The sequence below is a fragment of the Salmo salar genome, chromosome ssa05 (assembly GCF_905237065.1).
Source record: "Salmo salar chromosome ssa05, Ssal_v3.1, whole genome shotgun sequence".
Classification (NCBI taxonomy): domain Eukaryota; kingdom Metazoa; phylum Chordata; class Actinopteri; order Salmoniformes; family Salmonidae; genus Salmo; species Salmo salar.
In genome coordinates, this window is record NC_059446.1 from 65234873 (window position 1) to 65248143 (window position 13271).

The following is a 13271-nucleotide window of genomic DNA, read 5'->3' on the forward strand; positions in this document are numbered from 1 at the left end:
GGTGAGGTGTGTTGAGGGCTGTTGAGAGGTACTGGAGGTTGTGGGGATAGAGGGGTAGGGTCAGGGTGAGGTGTGTTGAGAGGTACTGGAGGTGATGGGGTAGAGGGGTAGGGTCAGGGTGAGGTGTGTTGAGTTTAGGTACTGGAGGTGATGGGGTAGAGGGGTAGGGTCAGGGTGAGGTGTGTTGAGGGCTGTTGAGAGGTACTGGAGGTGATGGGGTAGAGGGGTAGGGTCAGGGTGAGGTGTGTTGAGGGCTGTTGAGAGGTACTGGAGGTGGTGGGGATAGAGGGGTAGGGTCAGGGTGAGGTGTGTTGAGGGCTGTTGAGAGGTACTGGAGGTTGTGGGGATAGAGGGGTAGGGTCAGGGTGAGGTGTGTTGAGGGCTGTTGAGAGGTACTGGAGGTGGTGGGGATAGAGGGGTAGGGTCAGTTTGAGGTGTGTTGAGGGCTGTTGAGAGGTACTGGAGGTGATGGGGTAGAGGGGTAGGGTCAGGGTGAGGTGTGTTGAGAGGTACTGGAGGTGATGGGGATAGAGTCAGGGTGAGGTGTGTTGAGAGGTACTGGAGGTGATGGGGTAGAGGGGTAGGGTCAGGGTGAGGTGTGTTGAGGGCTGTTGAAAGGTACTGGAGGTGATGGGGTAGAGGGGTAGGGTCAGGGTGAGGTGTGTTGAGAGGTACTGGAGGTGGTGGGGGTAGAGGGGTAGGGTCAGGGTGAGGTGTGTTGAGAGGTACTGGAGGTGATGGGGATAGAGTCAGGGTGAGGTGTGTTGAGAGGTACTGGAGGTGATGGGGGTAGAGGGGTAGGGTGAGGTTGAGGTGTGTTGAGGGCTGTTGAGAGGTACTGGAGGTGGTGGGGATAGAGGGGTAGGGTCAGGGTGAGGTGTGTTGAGGGCTGTTGAGAGGTACTGGAGGTGATGGGGGTAGAGGGGTAGGGTCAGGTTGAGGTGTGTTGAGGGCTGTTGAAAGGTACTGGAGGTGGTGGGGGTAGAGGGGTAGGGTCAGGGTGAGGTGTGTTGAGGGCTGTTGAAAGGTACTGGAGGTGGTGGGGGTAGAGGGGTAGGGTCAGGGTGAGGTGTGTTGAGAGGTACTGGAGGTGATGGGCGTAGAGGGGTAGGGGTCAGGTTGAGGTGTGTTGAGGGCTGTTGAAAGGTACTGGAGGTGGTGGGGGTAGAGGGGTAGGGTCAGGGTGAGGTGTGTTGAGGGCTGTTGAGAGGTACTGGAGGTGGTGGGGGTAGAGGGGTAGGGTCAGGGTGAAGGTGCTGTTGAGAGGTACTGGAGGTGATGGGGATAGAGGGGTAGGGTCAGGGTGAGGTGTGTTGAGGTCTGAGTGATGGGGTGATCATGGTTGTTGAGAGGTACTGGAGGTGATGGGGATAGAGGGGTAGGGTCAGGGTGAAGTGTGTTGAGGGTAGGTACTGGAGGTGATGGGGATAGAGGGGTAGGGTCAGGGTGAGGTGTGTTGAGGGCTGTTGAGAGGTACTGGAGGTGGTGGGGATAGAGGGGTAGGGTCAGGGTGAGGTGTGTTGAGGGCTGTTGAGAGGTACTGGAGGTGGTGGGGATAGAGGGGTAGGGTCAGGGTGAGGTGTGTTGAGGGCTGTTGAGAGGTACTGGAGGTGGTGGGGGTAGAGGGGTAGGGTCAGGGTGAGGTGTGTTGAGGGCTGTTGAGAGGTACTGGAGGTGGTGGGGGTAGAGGGGTAGGGTCAGGGTGAGGTGTGTTGAGAGGTACTGGAGGTGGTGGGGGTAGAGGGGTAGGGTCAGGGTGAGGTGTCAGTTCTGTACTGGCCACAGAGTCACAATGTGTCTGTCCAGTAGTCTCCTAGGCAACGGGGAAGGGGAGGGGATTCACATTGAGGAATGTTGTTATTGGAGCAGATCACTCTTCTTATTGAGGGAGTAAGAAACCTGCAGAGATGAAAAACATCAGAAATCTGAATATACTGAGGGCTAACATGTGATGCTGAAACAGAACAATAGAAAGAAAGAACTCGACTGAACTAAAAGGTATAATACTGTATCATATTTTTCCTGTTTTGTGTCAATACAATACAACATTTGTTTGGGGAAATCTACGGTGGAAACGTTTCCCACAGAATATTAAAGTGACTTATCACAGTAATCCATTAATATCAACAACACTCAGTAAATGTGAAATTTACCTGTGGAGAAAAGTAGTGAGGCCCTTTAGTCTGAGGGATGTTCTGGACACGATCTGTTCACCTCAAACCACTCATCAATACAGCTGACAGAGAGAACAGGAGACACAGTCAGGAAGAACATAGCACATACTACATACAGTGCATTAGGAAAGTATTCAGACTCCTTGACTTTTTCCGCATTTGTTTATGTTACAGCCTTATTCTAAAATGGATGAAATAAATCTACACACAAAGTGGAAACAGGTTTTTATATATTTTTTCAAATTTATAAAAAATAAAAAACAGAAATACCTTATTTACATAAGTATTCAGACCCTTTGCTATGAGACTCGAAATTGAGTTCAGGTGCATCCTGTTTCTATTGATCATGCTTGAGATGTTTCTATAACTTGATTGGAGTTCAGCTATGGTGAATTCAATTGATTGGACATGATTTGGAAAGGGACACACCTGTCTATATAAGGTCCTACAGTTGACTGTGCATGTCAGAGCAAAAACCAAGCCATGAGGTCGAAGGAATTGACCGTAGATCTCCGAGACAGGATTGTGTAGATAAACAGATCTGGGGAAGGGTACCAAAAAATGTCTGCAGCATCGAAGGTCTCCAAGAACACAGTGGCCTCCATCATTCTTAAATGGAAGAAGTTTGGAACCACCAAGACTCTTCCTAGAGCTGGCCGCCCGGCCAAACTGAGCAATCGGGGGAGAAGGGCCTTGTTCAGGGAGGTGACCAAGAACCCGATGGTTACTCTGACAGAGCTCCAGAATGGAGATGGGAGAAACTTCCAGAAGGACAACCATCTCTGTAGCACCACCAATCAGGCCTTTATGGTAGCGTGGCCAGACGGAAGCCACTTGGAGTTTTCCATAAGGCACCTAAATGACTCTCAGACCATGAAAAACAAGATTCTCTGGTCTGATAAAACCAAGATTGAACTCTTTGGCCTGAATGCCAAGCATCATGTCTGGAGGAAACCTGGCACCACCCCTATGGGGAAGCATGGTGGTGGCAGCATCATGCTGTAGGGATGTTTTTCAGTGGCAGGGACTGGGAGACTAGTCAGAATCAAGGGAAAGATGAGCGAAGCAAAGTACAGAGAGATCCTTGATAATAATCTGCTCCAGAGCGCTCAAGACCTCAGACTGGAGCAAAGGTTCAGCTTCTAACAGGACAATGAGCCTAAACACACAGCCAAGATAACGCAGGAGCGGCTTCGGGACAAGTCTCTGAATGTCCTTGAGTGGCTCAGCCAGAGCCCGGACTTGAACCCAATCGAACAAAATAGCTGTGCAGCGACACTCCCCATCCAACCTGACAGAGCTTGAGAGGATCAGCAGAGAAGAATTGGAGAAACTCCCCAAATACAGGTATGCCAAGCTTGTAGCGTCATAACCAAGAAGACTCTGCCAAAGGTGCTTCAACAAAGTACTGAGTAAAGGGTCTGAATACTTATGCAAATATGATATTTCAAAATTGTATTTTTTTTTAAATTGGCAAAACAAACCTAAAAAGCTGTTTATACTTTGTCATTAACGGGTATTGTTTGTAGATTGATGAGGGAAAAAACTATTTCATCCATTTTAGAATGAGGCTGTAACATAAAGAAATATGGAAAAAGTCATGGGTCTGAATACTTTCCGAATGCACTGTATATAGAACAAAAGAAGGAATGGGGTAGGAAGACAGAGCGAGAGAGCAGGAATGATGATGCATTCAGGTATTGGTTGAGGAAAACAGGAGAGATCCCTCTTGTCATAGGTTGTACAGAAAAATGTAGTGATATAGACAGGGGGAGAGAAAGAGAGAGGTATATAGAAAGAGGGGGAGAGAACGGGATAGAGAGAGGGGGACTCACCCTTTGTGGTATATGCAGAGACAGGGCAGGCGAGCAATTGTGTCCCCCTGTACCAGCTCCTCTAGGCAGATTGCACATTCCCCTGCATCCTTACTCAGGACGTCCTCTGGAGGGAGAGAGAGAGAGACAGAAAAAGAGAGATAGAGAGCGAGAGAGAGAGAGAGTGTGTGAGTGAGTGAGAGCCAGACTGCCCATTTAATCAACCAGGCCAAAACCAGCTGCACTGTCCCCCTCCACAGCCCTCTCAAAGCCTGCAAACAGCCCTAGTCACAGCCTGCAAAGAACCACAGGGCTGTGGCGTGGCTGGAGAGAGAGAGAAAGATAGAGAGAATCAAAACACACACACACCAAAATGATACCGCCATGATTGGCTAAGAATGATTGCATTTACACTACATTTCCTGAAGGGGGAGCTCTATATCCATGGTTAAACCCTAGTAGTCTATAAGGACCAAACTGGCATTGGGAGCTGGCTCTAATGCAGTGGGACATGTGATGTCATGCTGAGAGGAGGAGGAGGTGGAGAGGTGCATTTTGTCTTTCTTCCTTACAAACAACAACACACATAGTTTAAAGCAAGTGCTGTTCTGCATCAAGCTCTGCATAGTGTGGAATTGATAGGATGAATCCCACTACTACAGTGTTCTATTATGGCTCCAAATCAAATCAAATGTTATTGGTCACATACACATGGTTAGCAGATGTTAATGCGAGTGTAGCGAAATGCTGACAACACAGCATTTCTCTGTCATAGGATCCCGCCTGAGGTCTCAGAATGACATTACAACCATCTATTCTCTATATTTATCTGTTTACTCTACTCTACTACCCAGGGAATAATTCACCCTGGCACTCAGGCTACACTGGAATCAGACTACACTGTCTAGCACGTCTACAACCAAATCAATGGATTGTCAGTCAAGGTTAACCTTTAGTGGTTGATGACCATTTCAGAATGAGCAAAGGGGACATTCCCAATAACTCCCAATAAATGTAGCCTAAAATAATTCATTTACTTCTGCCTTCACACAACACAAGGATGAGTCCAAAATGGCATCATATTCACTATTAGACAGGAGACCTGGTCAAAAGTAGTGTACTATATAGGGAATAGGGTGCCATGTCAGACTCACACAAGTGTTTGCATACTTGTTCCATTGTAATCTGCCTCGGTTAATAATTTGCATAACTCAACCAATCTCCCCATAAATAGAGCCACTATCTTTATTTCAACAGTTGGTTCTGTGGTTGTGTATGTCATGTTTTCTACAGCCGTCAGACCAAATACTGCTTCAATAATTGATTATTTACTCATGCTGGAAGCAAGTGAGAGGAAAACTGCTCTCATGCAGAATTCATTGTGTGCCGTGTGTGTACATGCACACACCTACTTAAATACACACAAACACACACATGCATACACAACAACACGCACAACCTTGCTTCCACTGTGAAGGTTAACCCAGGACTGGGCAGGACAGGGTTATGTGTGGGTCCAGTCTAAGGAGAACTCTCTCGCTCTCTCAATTGTTGGTTATTTTTATCTGATGTGGTATAGAAACACATGTTACTGGCACAGCTGACAGCTACAGAAAACACAGATTGGGGGCAAGGGACTCAGAAAAAGGACTTGCACACATGTACATGTACACACACACCGGAGGGTTATGGCTTCATTAAAACACCAGGCTACTGTTCCTGTAAAAACTGACCAACACACTCAGTGTGTTAAACAGAGAGCAGGACAGCAGGCATAGAGAGAGAGAGAGAGAGAGAGAGAGAGAGAGAGAGAGAGAGGGAGAGGGAGATGGAGGTGGCTATGAATATTGTTGTAACACCGTACATAGCCATAATATGACATTTGAAATGTCTCTATTCCTCCTTTGTGAGTGTAATGTTTACCGCACATTTTGATTGTGTATCTTACCTTTGTTAACGATCTATTTAACTTGTTTGGCAATGTAAACACATGTTTCCTATGCCAATAAAGCCCTTTGAATTGAAATGAGAGAGAAAGAGAGGGAGAGAGATAGGGAGAGAGGGAGCGAGAGAGAGAGAGAGGGAGAGAGAGAGAACGAGAGAGAGAGAGAGAGAGAGAAAGAGAGAGGGAGAGAGAGAGCATTCCTCTATAAATAATCTACTACCACTTGAGTTTTGATGTTGGTGACCTTGCACGTACACACACACATAGACAAATACACACGTACACACGTACACACACCCACACCCAAACCCACACATTGCAGGAGGTGTCTTCAGCTGGAATATGATGCAATTTTAAGAAAATTGTTATTATTGTTTAATTACAGTCTAATATTATTTAATTAGAGTCCAATTCAAAAGCTTTAAGAATGATGTATTGGAGATATCGGACCCCTTCTATCCCATGTTAGTTTCCTTGTTAAATTGTAAATTCTTCCTTAATTCCAGACAATTAGAGAAGAACAAGAGAGTCTTCACACACAGAGATGCGTACAAAGCTTTCCCTCGCCCTCCATTTGGCAAATCTGACCATAATTCTATCCTCCTGATTCCTGCTTACAAGCTAAAATTAAAGCAGGAAGCGCCAGTGACTCGGCCAATAAAAAAGTGGTCAGATGAAGCAGATGATAAGCTACAGGACTGTTTTGCACAGACTGGAATATGTTCCGGGATTCTTCCGAATGCATTGAGGAGTACACCACATCAGTCACTGGCTTCATCAATATGTGCATCGATGACGTTGTCCCCACAGTGACTGTACATACATAACCTAAACAGAAGCCATGGATACAGGCAACATCCGCACTGAGCTAAAGGCTAGAGCTGCCACTTTCAAGGAGCGGGACTCTAACCCGGAAGCTTATGAGAAATACCGCTATGCCCGCCGACAAACCATCAAACAGGCAAAGTGTCAATACAGGACCAAGATCGAATCGTACTACACCGGCTTCAACACTCGTCAGATGTGGCAGGGCTTGCAAACTATTACAGACTACATAGGGAAGCACAGCGGAGAGCTGCCCAGTGACACAAGCCTACCAGACGAGCTAAACTACTTCTTCTATGCTCGCTTTGAGGCAAATAACACTGAAACGTGCATGAGAGCATCAGCTGTTTCGGACGACTGTGTGATCACGCTCTCCACAGCCCATGTGAGTAAGACCTTTAAACAGGTCAACATTCACAAGGCCGCAGGGCCAGAAAGATTACCAGGACATGTACTGCGAGCAAGCGCTGACCAACTGGCAAGTGTCTTCACTGACATTTTCAACCTCTCCCTGTCTGAGTCTGTAATACCAACATGTTTCAAAAAGACCACCATAGTCCCTGTGCCCAAGAACACTAAGGTAACCTGCCTAAATGACTACCGATCCGTAGCACTCACGTCTGTAGCCATGAAGTGCTTTGAAAGGCTGGTCATGGCTCACATCAATACCATCATCCCAGAAACCCTAGACCCACTCCAATTTGCATACCGCCCCAACAGATCCACCGATGAAGGAATCTCTAGTGCCTTCAAAGCCCATCACAAAGCTAAGGACCCAGGGACTAAACACCTCCCTCTGCAACTGGATCCTGGACTTCCTGACGGGTCCCTCCCAGGAGGTAAGGGTAGGTAACAACACATCCGCCACGCTGATCCTCAACACGGGGGCACCTCAGGGGTGTGTGCTCAGTCCCCTCCTGTATTCCCTGTTCACCCATGACTGTATGGCCAAGCACGACTCCAACACCATCATTAAGTTTGCCGACGACAAAACAATGGTAGGCCTGATCACCGACAACGATGAGACAGCCTATAGGGAGGAGGTCAGAGACCTGACCATGTGGTGCAAGGACAACAACCTCTCCCTCAATGTGATCAAGACAAAGGAGATGATTGTGGACTACAGGAAAATGAGGAACAAGCACGCCCCCATTCTCATCGACGGGGCTGTAGTGGAGCATGTTGAGAACTTCAAGTTCCTTGGCGTCCACATCACCAACAAACTAACATGGTCCAAGCACACCAAGACAGTCATGAAGAGGGCACAACAAAACAATTCCCCTTCAGGAGACTGAAAAGATTTGGCATGGGTCCTCAGATCCTCAAAAGGTTCAGCAGCTGCACCATCGAGAGCATCCTGACGGGTTGCATCACTGCCTGGTATGGCAACTGCTCGGCCTCTGACCGCAAGGCATTACAGAGGGTAGTGCGTACGGCCCAGTACATCATCGGGCCAAGCTTCTTGCCATCCAGGACCTCTAAATCAGGCCCTAAAAATTGTCATAGACTGTTCTCTCTGCCACCGAACGGCAAGTGGTACCGGAGCGCCAAGTCTAGGTCCAAGAGGCTTCTAAACAGCTTCTACCCCTAGGCCATGAGACTCCTGAACATCTAATCAAATGGCTACCCAGTCTATTTGCATTGCCCCCTCCCTCTTTTATGCTGCTGCTACTCTCTGTTATTATGCATGCATAGTCACTTTAATAGCTCTACCTACATGTACATTTTACCTCAATTACCTCGACTAACACATTAACTCTGTACCCGTACTCCCTGTATATAGCCTCGCTATAGTTATTTTACAACTGCTCTTGAATTATTTGTTACTTTTATTTGTTATTTTTGGGGGGTATTTTTCTTAAAACGGCATTGTTGGTTAAGAGCTTGTAAGTAAACATTTCACTGTAAGGTCTACACCTGTTGTATTTGGCGCATGTAACAAATAACATTTGATTTGATTTGAGTGGCACACCATCAATACTGAGATAATATGAGAGAGAGAGAGAGAGAGAGAGAGAAAGGGAGAGGGAGAAGGGGAGAGAGAGAGAGAGAGAGAGAGAGAGAGGGAGAGGGAAAAGGGAAGTGAGAAAGGGAGAGGGAGAGGGAGAAGGGGAGAGAGAGAGAGAGGGAAAAGGGAAGTGAGAAAAGGAGAGGGAGAAGGGGAGAGAGAGAGAGAGAGGGAGAGAGGGAAGTGAGAAAGGGAGAGGGAGAAGGGGAGAGAGAGAGAGAGAGAGAGAGAGAGAGAGAGAGAGAGAGAGAGGGAGAGAGAGAGGGAAAAGGGAAGTGAGAAAGGGAGAGGGAGAAGGGGAGTGAGAGAGAGAGGGAGAGAGGGAAAAGGGAAGTGAGAAAGGGAGAGGGAGAAGGGGAGTGAGAGAGAGAGGGAGAGAGGGAAAAGGGAAGTGAGAAAGGGAGAGGGAGAGGGAGGGGAGTGAGAGAGAGAGGATCAGGAGATTTAGAAAGACAGAGAGTAGAGGACATAGGAGACATGACAAACATCAAATATTAGGAGGGTGGAAAAATGATGATGACAAACAGCGTGGCGGAGCAAGGGAGCAAGAAAGAGCGATAGAACGAGGCATGATGACATCAGCACTTTATATTTATTATCTCCTAGAGAGAATTAATGTATAAGCATAACCAGGGGAACGGCAGGTACCTGATAGACAGTGTGTGGTTGTGTGTGGGTATATGAGAGAGACACACAGAGAGAGAGAGAGAGAGAGAGTAAGTGAGAGAGAGTAAGTGAGAGAGAGAGTGAGTAAGTGAGAGAGAGAGATAGAGAGTGAGTAAGTGAGAGAGAAAGATAGTAAGTGAGAGAGAGATAGAGAGTGAGTAAGTGAGAGAGAGAGAGAGAGAGAGCGAGAGAGAGCGAGCGAGCGAGAGAGTATATGTGCATGCAAGAGCATGTACAGTGCAGTATGTACAGTATATTCCCATCATAGTGCTCGCTCCACAGTACACGGGCCCTCGTCAAAAGCAGTGCACTAAAGAGGGAAAAGGGTGTGATGCAACCAGAAGCTACAGTTCTTCATGATCTGAATAGGGTGTGATGCAACCAGAAGCTACAGTTCTTCATGATCTGAAAAGGGTGTGATGCAACCAGAAGCTACAGTTCTTCATGATCTGAAAAGGGTGTGATGCAACCAGAAGCTACAGTTCTTCATGATCTGAAAAGGGTGTGATGCAACCAGAAGCTACAGTTCTTCATGATCTGAAAAGGGTGTGATGAAACCAGAAGCTACAGCTCTTCATGATCTGAATAGGGTGTGATGTAACCAGAAGCTACAGTTCTTCATGATCTGAATATGGTGTGATGCAACCAGAAGCTACAGTTCTTCATGATCTGAAAAGGGTGTGATGCAACCAGAAGCTACAGTTCTTCATGATCTGAATAGGGTGTGATGTAACCAGAAGCTACAGCTCTTCATGATCTGAATAGGGTGTGATGTAACCAGAAGCTACAGTTCTTCATGATCTGAATATGGTGTGATGCAACCAGAAGCTACAGTTCTTCATGATCTGAATAGGATGTGATGCAACCAGAAGCTACAGTTCTTCATGATCTGAATAGGGTGTGATGCAACCAGAAGCTACAGTTCTTCATGATCTGAATAGGGTGTGATGCAACCAGAAGCTACAGTTCTTCATGATCTGAATAGGGTGTGATGCAACCAGAAGCTACAGTTCTTCATGATCTGAATAGGGTGTGATGCAACCAGAAGCTACAGTTCTTCATGATCTGAATAGGGTGTGATGCAACCAGAAGCTACAGTTCTTCATGATCTGAATAGGGTGTGATGCAACCAGAAGCTACAGTTCTTCATGATCTGAATAGGGTGTGATGCAACCAGAAGCTACAGTTCTTCATGATCTGAATAGGGTGTGATGCAACCAGAAGCTACAGTTCTTCATGATCTGAATAGGGTGTGATGCAACCAGAAGCTACAGTTCTTCATGATCTGAATAGGGTGTGATGCAACCAGAAGCTACAGTTCTTCATGATCTGAATAGGGTGTGATGCAACCAGAAGCTACAGTTCTTCATGATCTGAATAGGGTGTGATGTAACCAGAAGCTACAGTTCTTCATGATCTGAATAGGGTGTGATGCAACCAGAAGCTACAGTTCTTCATGATCTGAATATGGTGTGATGCAACCAGAAGCTACAGTTCTTCATGATCTGAATAGGGTGTGATGCAACCAGAAGCTACAGTTCTTCATGATCTGAATAGGGTGTGATGCAACCAGAAGCTACAGTTCTTCATGATCTGAATAGGGTGTGATGTAACCAGAAGCTACAGTTCTTCATGATCTGAATAGGGTGTGATGCAACCAGAAGCTACAGTTCTTCATGATCTGAATAGGGTGTGATGCAACCAGAAGCTACAGCTCTTCATGATCTGAATATGGTGTGATGCAACCAGAAGCTACAGTTCTTCATGATCTGAATAGGGTGTGATGCAACCAGAAGCTACAGTTCTTCATGATCTGAAAAGGGTGTGATGCAACCAGAAGCTACAGTTCTTCATGATCTGAATAGGGTGTGATGTAACCAGAAGCTACAGTTCTTCATGATCTTAGTCTATGCCGCTCTGACATTGCTCATCCATATATTTACATATTTTACTTAGATTTGTGTGTATTGGGTATATGTTGTGAAACTGTTAGATATCACTTGTTGGATATTACTGCACTGTCGGAGCTAGAAACCCAAGCCTTTCGCTACACCCGCAATAACATCTGGTAAACACGTGTATGTGACCAATAACATTTGATATGATTTGATCTCTTATTCAACAATACAGTGTTCTCTCTGATCTGATTCCGAGGTGATCAAATTGTTTTCATTTCACTATAGTTAGAGTTACAGGGACATTGATATGAGAGCATGCGAGGTAGCATTAGCCTTTAAAAGGTTGTTGAACCTAAATCCATAGCTGACCGTTAGTGACTGTCAGTGTGTGTGTGCTTTATCGGTGCCATCAGGCATGACAAGAGCTGAGTGTGATGTAACCTTTAAGCCTGCTGGAGCTGCTAACAGTTGGGTTCTAGACTCCATCCAATAGGAGATCAGTGACAGGGCAGCTGCTGTGGTGTGTGTGTGTTCAGCTTAGCCTGGACTCTGTTTCCACTGCTACAGGAATAGACCGGGGCTGCATAGCTCCGGAGACCAGCTGTGTGTGTGTGTGTGTGTTTAGCTTAGCCTGGACTCTGTTTCCACTGCTACAGGAATAGACCGGGGCTGCATAGCTCCGGAGGCCAGCTGTGTGTGTGTGTGTTTAGCTTAGCCTGGACTCTGTTTCCACTGCTACAGGAATAGACCGGGGCTGCATAGCTCCGTGGACCAGCTGTGTGTGTGTGTGTGTTCAGCTTAGCCTGGACTCTGTTTCCACTGCTACAGGAATAGACCGGGGCTGCATAGCTCCGGAGACCAGCTGTGTGTGTGTGTGTGTTTAGCTTAGCCTGGACTCTGTTTCCACTGCTACAGGAATAGTTATTATTTCTGAATAACATAGTTAGGACGCTGGGTGTATTGATTGTGTGTGTGTATGTGAGAGAGGCGTGAGTGTGTGTGTGTGTGTGTGTGTGTGTGCGTGTGTGAGAAAGATTTGGCACTGTGTGTTTATATGTGTGTGTGTGTGTGTGTGTACGTGCATGGTAAACAGAGCTAAGCAGCAGTGTTTCTGGTGTACATGACATTGGAGCGGTGGGTATGTGTTGGGCTGCAGGCAGCAGGCTGCTCAGAGCTGAGACTGGAATGGTCAGTGCTTTAGACTGGATTCATGACATCCTCTCAGTGACCTTGACAGATAGAGGGAGGGACAACACACACCATGCACCACACACACACACACATAACCGCACATACACATTGTGTGTACAGTTAACTGCCAAAATAATGGAAACACGTGAGTAAATGAGGGATACAAAGTATATTGAAAGCAGGTGCTTCCACACAGGTGTGGTTCCTGAGTTAATTAACATCCCATCATGCTTTGGGTCATGTATAAAATGCTGGGCAGGCCATTATTTTGGCAGTTATTTGTATATCATATATGCAGCAACAGCATATAGCATGGCTGTGTCCCAATCCAAAGGCAGCTGCCTGCAACCTATTGGCTTAAAAAGGCACCTACCTCTCTTGGTAGCATTTTTGGCAGAAGGTAACTGAAAAGGAATTTGAGACGGGATTCGAAGGCAGCATCGAGTGATAACGCATAACGTTTGTTTATATTGTATCCACTGTCATAGCGTGAACAGTACAAATCCCTATGAGATCCTCAAAAAGTTCTACAGCTGCACCATTGAGAGCATCTTGACCCTCTGCATCACCACTTGGTATAGCAACTGCTTGGCATCTGACCGCAAGGCGGAGTGCGTACGGTCCAGTACATCACAGGGGCCAAGCTCCCTGCCTTCCAGGACCACTATACCAGGCGGTGTCAGAGAAAGGCCCTAAAAACTGTCAAAGACTCCAGCCACCGAAGTCGTAGACTGCTCTCTCTGCTACCGC

General features: G+C 46.7%; 1 protein-coding gene across 1 annotated transcript in view; it reads right to left on the reverse strand.

Annotated features, from left to right (window-relative positions):
- Positions 1-1603: 1603 nt before the first annotated feature.
- Positions 1604-13271, reverse strand: part of LOC106605512 (E3 ubiquitin-protein ligase znrf2) — a 106042-nt gene continuing 94374 nt past the window's right edge. The window contains exons 3-5 of the mRNA XM_014201252.2: positions 4010-4115; positions 2154-2236; positions 1604-1899 (exon numbers count right to left, since the gene is read on the reverse strand). Of these exons, the coding sequence (XP_014056727.1) occupies positions 2179-2236; positions 4010-4115 (164 nt within the window). The 3' untranslated portion in view covers positions 1604-1899; positions 2154-2178. The remainder of the gene's footprint in view (positions 1900-2153; positions 2237-4009; positions 4116-13271) is intronic.